Genomic DNA, 12,832 nt, shown 5'->3' on the forward strand with positions numbered 1-12,832 from the left:
TTGGACTAATAAATTTTCAAGTATCAATTCCACCTAAGAACTTAAAAAAAAAATAAAAAAAATCGAGTTGATGGAAAACTCAACCAACTTAAAATACGAGGATCAAGTATGCTTAGAAAAATCAAGTTGCGGAAGAATTTGTCTGAGTTGATTTAAGTGAGTTTTAAATAAAATTGGAAAACTTGCAAGGTTGATGTATGAGCATAAAAGAAATGAAGCACCAGGTTGACTATTCAACTGAGACTTATAAAGCAACACGGGCCCCATAATACTCCATGCCTCCCAACTACTAACACAATGTGAAACACCACTAAGGAAGAGAAAATAGGTAAAACAATGGAGTGCTTATATACATCAATACCAAAATATCCAAAGAGAACTTCAAAGACTATAATATGGATCTCCCATAACATGTAAACATGCACATTTAGGGTACCAAGCATAGCAAGAGCAAAATTTTCATTCAAAATGATCCAAGCTGCAGAATTTACCAACAAAAGAAAACAGCTTCATTTTTAATAGTATTTAAAAACACAGACAGAGCGATCAACTCAGTCCCTACTGAACCCAGATTGAATAACCAATTCAAACAGTTAAACTCCATAAAACACATACAAGTTTTTAGGACATTCTTTGAAGAGCGTAGAAAACAAAGTGTCCACGCTGGGATTCGAACCCTGGTCATAGACCAAGTTCTAGAACTGCACGGCCACCTTGGGAATAGCATATAAGTGAGAGGCTGTGTGTGCATGTGTGTGTGCATAGGGTATACCTGAATTTTATTTTTTATAACTCAACCTGTCCAAGTCTAGTTGACTTTGCGAGTCTTTCCAAGTTGAAAATGATTTTTATTCACTGGTTTCAAACAATATTAACTTTTTCCCCACCATAGACCATAGAGTATTTCATGATCCACAACCAAGAAGATACAAGGATCTTAGATTCCAGATACCGACTCACAGATAGACGATTGCAACAATAAAAAAAAGAGTATTTGTGATGAAACCAACAACAAAAAGAGCACAATAAATAAATAAAAAAGAGAGTAGTTCAGTACAAACCTGTATTCCATAAGTGATTGAATGAGGCAATGGACCTTTCCACTCAAAAGTCCAGCATCTAAATCAGCTTTGAGATTACTGCCGATATGCCATAATTCACCTACACAAATAATACTATAAAAAGGTAGATGTTTTTTTTCTTAGTGCTGAAAACAAGGTCCACATTAACAAAGAAATCTCTTCACATAATTCAAGGTCAAACCACCTACGATAACAATTGAACATAAACCACCAAAGCATCATCCACTGTTGCAAGATAAAATAAAAGAAACCAACAAAATAAAGAGGTTAAACACTTTATTTTGACAAGCTGTACACAAAGACTGAAGGGAAGACTCACATCAGAAGAAAGTAGGCCATCCAACACAACAAATTCTGCTTCAAAATTATCCACAGGCTTCACTTGGAGTCACAGAAATATCAAAGACAGCCAAGTAGAGGAATAGTTGAAATACAATTACCGGTTGGGATATATTCCGATAGCATCTCCAGAACATCCTGGCTGAAACTTCTCACGGTGTTCTTGTTGACTTCATCGTTCATCCAATCAAAAAGGAAAATTTCAGTTTCATTGGTTGACAAAGACTCTGCAGCCTGCCATTCAAAACAAAAATCATCAGTTCCACTTCCTTGGCACTTAAAACATATAAGGAGCATATCAAGAGATCATGATCAGAAATAAACTACACCTTCGCTGCCAACCAAACACCCAATTCTTGTATGCAGAAAAGAAAGGTGTCATGGAGCCTCGCTATCTTTCGCCTTACACTATCATTGACATTTCCATTAGCAGGAACCCCATCCAAATCGCAAGTATGCTATCAATGAGGAAATAGAACAATAACAAAACAATCAGCAAGTACAGTATAAAACAAAAACAAAAAAATGGAAGAGTAAGATTTTTAAACAATGCAAGACAACATACAGCTATATACAAAGATATAGGCATCCACACTAAACCAATGATGTTAAGCCGAGTACTCAGGCTCGCAACCCAAGTTTCCCCGAGTTACGTGTCCCATCGAGGATATTAAAAGGAATTAAAAAAATCATAAAAATCCCAAAAAATAAGGAATTTATTTGTGATATGTTTTCTATGTTTTCCACCTCGTTTCTTGGGAAACGTCTGCCGACCGAAGACTCGAGGCGGACTAAGGATTCGCTCCCTGCGAAAGCAAAATATGGCTCTCCTAGGTAAATGGTGGTGGCGCTTGGCGAACTCCCCTAATCAGCTTTGGTCACAAGTGCTCCGACATAAATATAGAATTGCCCCTGAAATCTGGCTACCGGATGGGAGGCCCCACAGTAGACCCTCGGGAGCCTGGAAATCATTCTTGTTGGTGTTGTCCACCTTCAAACTATACATCAGATTCCTCCCGAGGTTAGGCAGCAAGATTCGATTTTGGTCCGACCTCTGGATGGGCCACTCCCCTCTCAGGGATCGCTTTCCTTCCTTGTATTCACTCACCACTAACCCGCTAGCCTGGATCTCAGAAGAGCTACAGCTGATAGGTATAAGAAGAGTATGGAATCCTTCTTTCAGAAGGTCTCTTTCTGCTGCCAAAATGCTGGATTTCATTTACCTCTCGGCCTTGCTCAATGACTACTTCTTCCCACTGTCAGGGCCGAATGGGATCATATGGAAGCCAGAGCCATCAGACTCGTTCTCAGTGGCCTCTTTCTACAGGAGCTTGCTACCATTTCACCGCTCTCCCCCCCAGGTAACGTTCAAGGTATGGTCATCAATAGCACACCAAAAGTGCAAGCATTTAACTGGATCGCTTGTGGAGGAAAAGCGTTAACGGTTGACCAACTCAGGCGAAGAGGCTTCGCTTTACCAAATCGTTGCGTTCTCTGCTATAAAGAAGAAGAGACCCACTCCCACCTGTTTATCCACTGCGATGTTGCTCTTTACCAGTGGACCAAACTCCTCAAACTTTTTGGCCTAACCTGGGTCATACCGGCTTCCATCCCCGGGCTTTTTAACTTAGCAACAGCCTCCCAGCCTCCCGTGGGCCAAACCTGGGAGGCTTTTATGGAAGGCAGCGACAGAGGCAACGATTTGAACTCTATGGAAAGAAAGGAATTCTAGACTCTTCAGAGGGGTCCATTGCGATAATCCTGCCCCGTTCCATAAAATCCACATACTCATGATTTTGTAGACCATCAATCATAAGGCCTTCAAGCTCTTCCTTCTTCTATTTTCCTTGCCAATTGGCAACAATTACTGATGCTTCACTACTCTCAACCCCCACGCCTTAGGGACTGGTCCCCCCTCCATCGGGTGCAATTAAGTTCAACTTTGACAGCTGCTCGCTCGAAAATCCCGGCCCCTCTGGGTAGAGGGGTGCTCAGAGACCACCTAGGAAACATCTTGGGACAATTCTCAAGTCACATAGCTCATGCCAATTCACAACTAGCAGAATCTCTCACCTTGCTCACTGGTATCAAACTTTTTGATCTTGCGTGGAGTCAACCACTTCTGGTGGAAGGGGATGCATGCAATATGGTCTCTTGGGCTACAGGGCTTGTCTCCCCCCCATGGTACCTCTCTACGACTTTTTATGAGATTTCTCACATCTACAGGGATATTCCCATCTCATGGACGCATATTTGGCAAGAATCAAACGCATTGGAGGACCGTCTAGCTAAGGAGGAAGCCAACATGCAACCCACAGCTGCTACATAAGCCTGGAAGACCTCCCGATCGGCTTGTCTTTGCCTCATATCTCTTCGGTCTATCCTTTTAATGCTAGCTTGCCTCTTTGAGGCCAAAACACTTGTAAAACGACCCCAATCCATCCATGTTAAGCCTATGGTTAGTGTCTTTCAAGTGTACCCATTGTACTACAACTAACCACAGAGGTTTACTTTATCCCTCCTCAAAGGATTTACTTGTGTGTTCACTAGTATCACTATGTGTACTCCATAACTTTTAATACAATGTTAACTTCTTCAAAAAAAAAAATAGATATGTTTTTTATGTTTTCTATCATTTTGGCAAAGATTGGAATGTGTTTTGGCCATAAATACTTATTTTTACATTGTCCCATCTTTTTTGGATTATTTCGAAAATACCCCCATTCACAAATTGATTTTTAAAATATATTATTTTACTACTTTTTAACCTCATTTTGATGTGTTTTGCTTAATTTTACTTCAAATATACATTTCCTATTTTTTTTATAATTTTTAACCTATTGTTTTTCCTGCTAGAGTACTCAGCACTACTCGAGTCGAGTACTCGGATCGGAAATGGCCCGAGTACTCACCCAGAGTAGTGGTTTCAAACACTGATTCCATTCGAAGTTTTCAAGCCCCAAGTAAAGTCCAATTCAACCCCCATTTGATTAGAAAAAGATGGGAAGGTTCAATTTAGAAAAAAGATTACATAAAAATAAAACTTGGAGCCAAAAAAGAGGGAAGAGCTTGAGGATAAGGAGAGGGGTACAATTGTTTGAGAAGGGATTCATGGAACTTCTTAAGTTTCTCTTTCTTTGTTATAGAGGTTCCCTTCTTCTCTCTCTCTCATATTCTCATATTTTTGCTTTTTTTTTAATGTAATATTATTCTTCCTCTATCTCTCCCTCATGGCTTTAATGCACTTAAGTTACCAAATGATCACTCATGACCATGGCTAGTCTTTTTATCATTTTTTAATGAAATATTATTCTTCCTCTATCTCTCTCTCATGGCTTGAGCGTGCTTTAGTCACCAAATGCTCACTCATGGCCATGGCTGGTTGCTTTATCATAAAAAATTGGCAATGAATATGTGGACCATCATCAAACCTATGAACTCCATTTATTTTTGGAAGCACATTCGGCATATCCACCCACTATTGTTAATTATGAGACCCAGAGCATGGGAGGCAAAACTTTCTAGTGTTCCACACTATAATTCACCACCATTGTTGGGTAGACCATTAAAAAAGTGAGTGACTGCACTTCCCTTACTTTATAGTGAATGTAGAGTATGGTAAATCATGAGGCGTCTGGCTCCCCTTTCTCCTCATTGAATGTCCCGACCTGGCAAAGAACTAAAGTCTGCTCCGTTCGAGGCGTTTGGCCTACTTGGAGCGGGGGGTAAGTAAGGTATAAGTTCGGGCACTGCTGAGAGGAGGGCGATCGGTCTAGTAGGCTCTCACCAACAACAAAGGAAGGGTGGGTTGTACGGCTTCTGGGGAAGGGGCAAGCAAGGTCGGGGCGAAATCCGTGCGATTGCCTTTTTATTCTCGTACACGTCCTCAAGTAGCTATTGCATCCCAGTCATCACGATTTAATCGCGCCCTATCGTATGTTCACAATGACTCATGGTAGAGTCTTTTAAATATTTGACGATGTGCCTTGGCTTCTTACTATGAGCATGGGTAGCTTTAACATTGCCAAGTAGTTGAGGTTAAATTAGGGATTACTATTATATTTTAGCATTTACTTTTGGAAATTTTATTTTTATGGTTTACGTTTTGACCGGTTTGACAAGTTCAACTGAACTAGCACCCTCACCACTTCGACCTCCTCTGGTCATAACAACTTTGTACTAAACTTAAAAAGGTCATGATAATTCACTGACTAAACACAATATATAGACCGAACAATCAATAAGAAAAATAAAGAAGACCAACATTTACTTTGACTACAGAACAAATTGATATTCTTAATCACCTCCCAATGTTAGATTATGCCATAGATCATGAGATTGGAACAAAATCCATGCTCTCTTTATTTAGTTGAAGCTCCCCATCATCACCGGAGCCGTATTCCAACTATTTAGGGTCAGCTATATGAATTTTATTCATCCATACTACTTTATCAAAGGCCATACCCTCAGTAAGACTATAAAGCCCCATATTTTTTCTCAGTAATTCCATCCATGTCTTTTGGGGCTTCCCTGTGCCCTTTAGAGCTTCCACTTGAACCAAATCGTACCTCCTAACCAATGTTGTATTAGGTCTACACTACACGTGGCCTGCCCACCTAAGTCTACTTTCCCTCATCATATTATCTATTGAAACCACACCTAAGTTCCCTCGAATGCATTCATTTTGAATTCTATCATTTCTTGATGCCACACCTAGTTGAAGCTTCTATTGTACATAAAATAAAGTGTCATTATATGAAGTTTAAATGTTCCAAGTAATAGAAAACACTAGTGGTATTACCAGACTACCAGTAGAAGGTAATGAGTCTAATTTAAGCACAGTTTAATTTAAACATGTCCGACACGTCAAGATAAGGTAACTTTAACCAAGTAGGGAAGGTTAAAAAATATTAAAAGCACAAAAAAATCCAACCTTCACACAGGACAAGGTTTCATTCTCCCAAACTTGGCATCTACATATTGACATCATGTCAAAATCAAATCCGACTGGTTCACATAACGAAAGTGACGTATAAAATTTCTAATTCACAAGTATGTGTGTATAGAATACCAGAAAAACTTTAAAGGTCACACACCTGACTCATCACAAAAGGGATCATGAAAAATAACAATATGCAAAACAAACATGCAATCGACATAGCTCCATACATGTTATTTTTAGACAGCATTTTACCAACATTAGGCACTATCCAATGCTTAAATTCAAAAGGATGAAATCACAAGTCAATCCCTGGCAAGACCATTCAAATAAATATTGGCAATAACTGATCATCAGAGTCCAAGACTCGTGTTTCTAACAAAGAAACAAATGAATGGGGGACACATTCCACTTGTCAAATCATGAGGCTATCAAATACTCATTCATGCTTCTCACTATGCTTCTCACTATATCCTATTTACATAACTTAATGAAAAAATCATTTGGTTCCTCAAGGAAAATTCATTCCATGCCCAATTTTGTAAATTCCACACAATCTCGAATTCATCCTTCAAGGTCAGAAGATTCTAAAGTCCCTAGCTAAGCTGGCGTTGCCAATTTGATTTGGATCCATTTAAAGATCAAATGATGCAAAGGTCAATCACCTTCATGAAAAAGTGAAAAAATAACTACAAAACAAGCAACCAAGTAATGACCATAAAAAAGAAAAAAAGTCAAATAAATACCTTCAATTTCAAATCCTGCAGGCGGGCAAATATGGATGAAGATAGATAACATGGAATGTCTACATGATTGTAAAGTTTGAGCTTAACATTTGAAGATGGGATATATGCAGCCAACTCAGATTCCTCCACTGTTGTAAACACCTAAAAATTACAAGTAAAAAACAATAAGTGCAACTCAAATGGTTTATCCAAAGAGTAACATAATTGGCATCAACAAATCAACAATGAAGAGTTAAGGCTTGTATTCAAATATACTAGGACAAAGTTCTTGAAATACCCGGAGAGAAAAATAACAAGAGACACTAATCACAAGATAAATATTTACAAATCTTCACAATTCACCCCCATACAATCACAAACGCAACTCCAACCCTTAATTTCTACATGTATCATCATCATCAAAGTCTTTTCCCAACTAATTGGGATAAGGCTGCATGAATCTTGGTCTGTCATTCTGCTCCATCAAGTAGTAGTATACTGATCGGCAAATAAAGATTAGGTGTAACCTTTTTATCAAAAAAATTGGGGTATAAATTAAAGTTGCGATGAAGAAGATGTTAGGGCCCCTTATCAGGAGGAGAATTAAATCTGAGCAATGTGATACAATTCCAATAAGTGCAACATCTGCAACAATGTCCTAAGCTAGCCAACCACACAAAATCATGCATGAACCCAACCAAGCAATCACTGAACAAAATAAACTTAAAATTTCCTCAACGTTGCTAACATTCATGAGACGAACACCCATATAAGCCCAGCACTTTGCATTCAACCCAAACAACAGGCTTGCTATCGTACAGCTGGTGAGCTATGACGCAGCAACAAGGTCTAGGGAATGCATATGACAGATTGATAAGAGTTTCAGGAGAACTGTCATGACCCAAATAATAAATACAATCATATAAAGGGAAAATGATATAGTATACACTTAAAACATAGAAATAACCAAAACTCATAGTACAATGGTCAGCAAAGGTAACCAAGCAAATAATCCGAGTGATAAGATTTGAGTGACTCAGGTTCTACACAAAATGTCACAACAACCAAGGTCCCTAGCAACCTGTACTTCTCTTGTTGTTAGCACGCAAAATACCATTATTCAACACACACAAAACATTATACAAAGAAAGTGAATTTAAACGAACAATGAAGCCACAAAGAACTATATGACAAAATGGGTTGAAATACAAAAATCAAGACAGTTTAATGCAAGTGGTTACGTCTTCAAAATCCAACCTTTGAATTCAACAGAGTTTCAAGGTCTTGGATTTTATTCCCATAACCTTGTTGTGAGTCCAATCCTACAAGAAAGGAAAGAAAGTCTTCAGATAAAGGAGAGTGGCCAGTAAGGCACAAGTACATAATTTCACATTCAATTTTAACAGCAAAACAATGATGATGGATAATTAGCTCCAGGACTCTAGTTCAAATACAGGCTTTGTCAAAGCCACACAACTCACCATAATGAAACATAATAATCCATTATGACATCATGAAAGGACAAAAAACTAAAAAGGCCATAAAAAAGGCACTTTCTTTAGCAGTGCAACATCAGTGGCATAGAAAACGGTAAATAAAATATGACTAAAATTGCACACCAAATGTATACCCTTGGAATTAACCGGAGAAGCAGTCATCCCAAATATCCTTGGTATTCTTGAATTAAGAGGATACTCCCTGTGATAGAACTCCTGTGGACAAGTGAAACCTCTTTAGAAAACCTCATTCCAACCTCACACAATGTCTTAAAAACTAAGAATCGAGTCAATGAAGAAACCAAACAACCTAAATAAAAAGACATCTCATTCCCACAAGTTAACTCTCAATATCTCATAATCACATATCCATTGCATCTTGACAAACTTAGTATCCCACCTTCATTATACAAGCATAAGGACTTCGTCCCTTTGCATGGTGGCATTCATCAAATATTAGCAATTTAATCATCTCCAGCTTGAAAAAGCAGTGACGTAGGTTGTCCAGCAGAATTTGGGCTGTCATCACAAGCACCTACAAGGCAATTTACAAGAATCATCAGTGAAATGAGTAAATGAATCTAATCACAACGTATGGTCTCAGATATTCTTCTATAAATCACTATCAATTCTGGCAACTGAAAAGAAAAAGTAAGCCAATGTGAAATGGAAAATGATAATCTAATTATGTCAGTTTAAACAGACATGATGTGCAATAAATTCCAGATTCAAAAAATGGTTATGTCAAATGGAAAGGAAATTAGAGCATTGTTGCAGCGAATGACTGGAATCAACAGAATTGTTTGGGGACAATATTTCAACATGATTAGTCTCTATCTACAACACTTGCTGACATTTTATGACTTGAATAAATGGAATTAATTGATCGATAGAATAGAATTGCACAAAAATGGACAAGTCCTGATGAGCTCTAAACCTCTGATACACTGAAAGTTGCAGCACAACAGAAGAATGAGAAGTATCCTCTCACATAGTCTCTAAAATAACGATTAGCGCAATAAGGGAGCCTCGTAAAAGAAATGCACAGTTAAGCCACACTATGCATTTAAGCCAACGAATTTCCATTCACAATAATCAAATCCTGAAGCTCCTGATGTACCCACCAAAAAGAGTTATTTGGCCATCTTAAAAGCAGATGCAACATTTTACTACACACTAAAAAAGATGTAATCAAGTCCAAATATTGATATTACTTACAAAAATACATGCACACCAACTCTTTCACATCAAAGAGTGATGAATTTCTTACTTGTTATTTAGATGCCTCGAGGCTAGATTCTAGCCATATAAAGAAACATACAGAGAAAGAGAGAGAAAGACCCCTGGGGGAGGAGAGAGAGAGAGAGAGAGAGAGAGAGAGAGAGACAGCATGATTGGTAAAGAAGCAGTTAATTTACCTCATACATCTGCAATTGTTCCTTCCATTTCACCCCACTCCACAAATCAACCCCCATCTCACCCCAGAATACACCGACTTTAAGGTCAGTGTACATTTTAAGCACATCAGCTTGCTGTTTAATTTCAGAAAAAAATGGAAAAGGAAATTTTAGTTTCATGTATGAATTTGTCAAAAACCCAGAATTGTCAAGAACAAATTAATGTGCTTTAAGAGGTTGCCATCACCTACCTGCTTTACCAAATGAACAGTGGGAACAAGGAAAATCGCCACATTATCCGATGGCTTTCGCAAATAATGGGCGTAATGACGCACCAACATTACAGCGATCAGAGTTTTTCCAGCGCCAGTATCCAAGAACACAATCGTGTTCTGCTTCTTCGCCATCTCAAATGCATCAATTTGATAACTGCATCATCAAACAATAATATCATTCATAGCAGTAGATATTTTTCATAAAAGGGAAAAACAGAGAGAAATGAGGAGATATATCTGGTAAAAAAAACTAATTATAATTCACCTCCTTGCAAATGTCGCAGGATCAACAGGCTCTGCAACACCATCTTCCACTGATGATGAAGACAATGTCTTTCGAAGCTTCCTCGGCTCTTGCATTCCATATTGAGCCATTGTTCACTCTCTCAAATTTAGGAAAACCCTTTGATAGCCAAGGCCAGTGCCTCAAAGTTTAAACTAAGGCTAAGAAACGCAAACCGAAATTTATATTTAAAGAGAAAAATCCTCTAACTAGTAAACTAGCAGTTCAGACGCGCAACGACATAGAGAGAGAAATCCAATCTCTTCAATTGTGTTTAAACCAGTGTTCAGAAAATCGACTCGACCAAGGTGTTCGGACTAAAAATCGACTCAACCAAAGTATTCAGAGCGTTCAGAAAATCGACTCAACCAAAGTATTCGGACTGAAAATCAACTCAACCAAAGTATTCGGACCGTTCAAAAAATCGACTCAACCAAGGTATTCGGACTGAAAATCAACTCAACCAAAGTATTCGGACCGTTCAGGCGAGAAAGGGTAAAATGGGATTGATATATAGTTTAAACTAACTGTTCAAAAAGGGTATAACAGTTCAAAACACGCAATGAGATTCACAGGTAGAGAGTAAATAAGTTTAAACTAACAGTTCAGGCGAGAAAAAGGCACAAGGAGATTGATATGTAGAGAGAGACTCTTTCACTGCACTCAAGTTTAAACTAACAGTTCAGGCTAGAGAAGGGCACAAGGAGATTAATATGTAGAGAGAGAAATCCTTTCGATGCAACTAAGTTGAATCTAACAGTTCAAAACACACAATCAGGCCAGAAAAGGGAGCAAGGAGATTGATATGTAGAGAGAGAAATCCTTTCACTGCAACTAAGTTGAATCTAACAGTGCAAAGCACACAATCAGATTGATACGTAGAGAGAGAAATCCTTCACTCCAACTCTTTCAGAAGGAGAAACTCATTCACTGTTTGAAACAATGAGTTCTGCTGATTCAAAGCATTGTTCGCCTATCGTTTCTTACTCTTTTCTCGAAAGTCCGACAAATTGCAGGTATCCGATCAGCAATGGCAGGCCTCTTTATATATAGGTTTTTAGAGAGATGGGGTGGTTTTTAGAGAGAGAGAGAGAGAGAGAGGGACTCGGGACGTGTCACTCACGGGCAAGCAGAAAGAAAATAACAAATAGAGGCGGGAAAAAGTCCCACAAAGAGGTGAGCACTACGTAAATAGAAAATTATAGTTTATCGTAATCGTATTTTAACCAGTATTAGTTTAATAAATAATATACAGAAAGTATTTTTCATGTAAATATCAAATCTCATGCGGCTCAAGAAAATAATAATTCCCATATGTGGTACAAGAAAATGATAACTAAAAAATAATAATAATAAACACATAATTTAAAGGAGAAATATATTTAAGGTTGCAACTTTATACTTAGAAATAAGTTGCATCTCAAAAATCATCAGAAAATAGTGTTAAGAAGTTGTAAGACTTTTCAATTAATTATCTCAACCTCGAGATGTATGGATATTAATAAAACAAATATTTCAATCTTAAAAATATTCTATCTTGTAACAAGTTATCTGGACCATCTATTTTTTAAAAAAATATGACTTGCATAAGGTTGCAACTTGAAACAATCAAGGTAAAGTTCACCACCAAATTATACCTTAAGATGCAATTTTAGTGACAGAAATTCTTAGGATGGTTTGAGAATCTATTTTTATCTCTAATTATAATTCTACACTAAAAAAATGGTTCAAATCAAGCATACCTATAAACACTTTTAAATTTAAAAAATGGATGGTCCAAATAATGTATTGTAAGATACACGATTTTGGAACTCAATATCTTCTTTTTTTTTTCATATTCATACATCTCAATATTCAATTTGAAGGTTTTCTAACTTCAAAATAACTTTTTACAATGGATGTTTTAGGTGCACATTAGTTATGCATTTTAAGGCTACAACCTTAATAAACTTTTTCCTTTTCAAAATGTAATTATAATATTTATTAATTTTAGTTGTTGCCATAAACTAATTGATGCTCTATATGAGTAATGTTACATCTATCTTACATCCTTTTCTTAAAAAGTTACAAGGGATATTTATAAGTTTTATGAGTTGTTAATGATCAATTAGTGTTTCATGGTGATTTTTTAGATATAAATCTGTTAGTACTCTATGTTTCCCACTATGTTTGATAAAAGGTAGACGTTTAGGATATCTCGCACCTATATAAATGATGTTAGATCTCGTGATATAAAATATATATTTTGAAATAAAAAATTATCAAAATACCCACAAGATAAACTATTTTATGTTAT

General features: G+C 37.3%; 1 protein-coding gene across 9 annotated transcripts in view; it reads right to left on the bottom strand.

The window, feature by feature from the left end:
- DCL2 (dicer-like 2) overlaps positions 1–11,554 on the bottom strand; it is a 36,817-nt gene extending 25,263 nt beyond the window's left edge. For 6 of the 9 annotated variants that reach the window (XR_016057968.1, XR_016057967.1, XM_088869970.1 and 3 more), the window contains exons 1-10: positions 10,519–11,554; positions 10,230–10,407; positions 10,000–10,113; positions 8,982–9,116; positions 8,716–8,797; positions 8,343–8,407; positions 7,107–7,247; positions 1,751–1,879; positions 1,523–1,655; positions 1,062–1,161 (exon numbers count right to left, since the gene is read on the bottom strand). Coding sequence is in view for 7 of the 9 variants with exons in the window: in XM_088869970.1 (XP_088726096.1) it covers positions 1,062–1,161; positions 1,523–1,655; positions 1,751–1,879; positions 7,107–7,247; positions 8,343–8,407; positions 8,716–8,797; positions 8,982–9,116; positions 10,000–10,113; positions 10,230–10,407; positions 10,519–10,628 (1,187 nt within the window). In the remaining 2 variants the exon portion in view is untranslated. Of the gene's footprint in view, positions 1–1,061; positions 1,176–1,401; positions 1,437–1,522; positions 1,656–1,750; positions 1,880–7,106; positions 7,248–8,342; positions 8,408–8,715; positions 8,798–8,981; positions 9,117–9,999; positions 10,114–10,229; positions 10,408–10,518 lie in introns of all 9 variants that reach the window. The other 3 variants (XM_088869973.1, XM_088869971.1, XM_088869972.1) reach the window with 3 other exon arrangements.
- Positions 11,555–12,832: the final 1,278 nt, after the last annotated feature.

The sequence above is a fragment of the Amborella trichopoda genome, chromosome 6 (assembly GCF_054954075.1).
Source record: "Amborella trichopoda isolate Santa Cruz 75 chromosome 6, AtrichopodaSantaCruz75HAP2 v2.0, whole genome shotgun sequence".
Taxonomy (NCBI): Eukaryota; Viridiplantae; Streptophyta; class Magnoliopsida; order Amborellales; family Amborellaceae; genus Amborella; species Amborella trichopoda.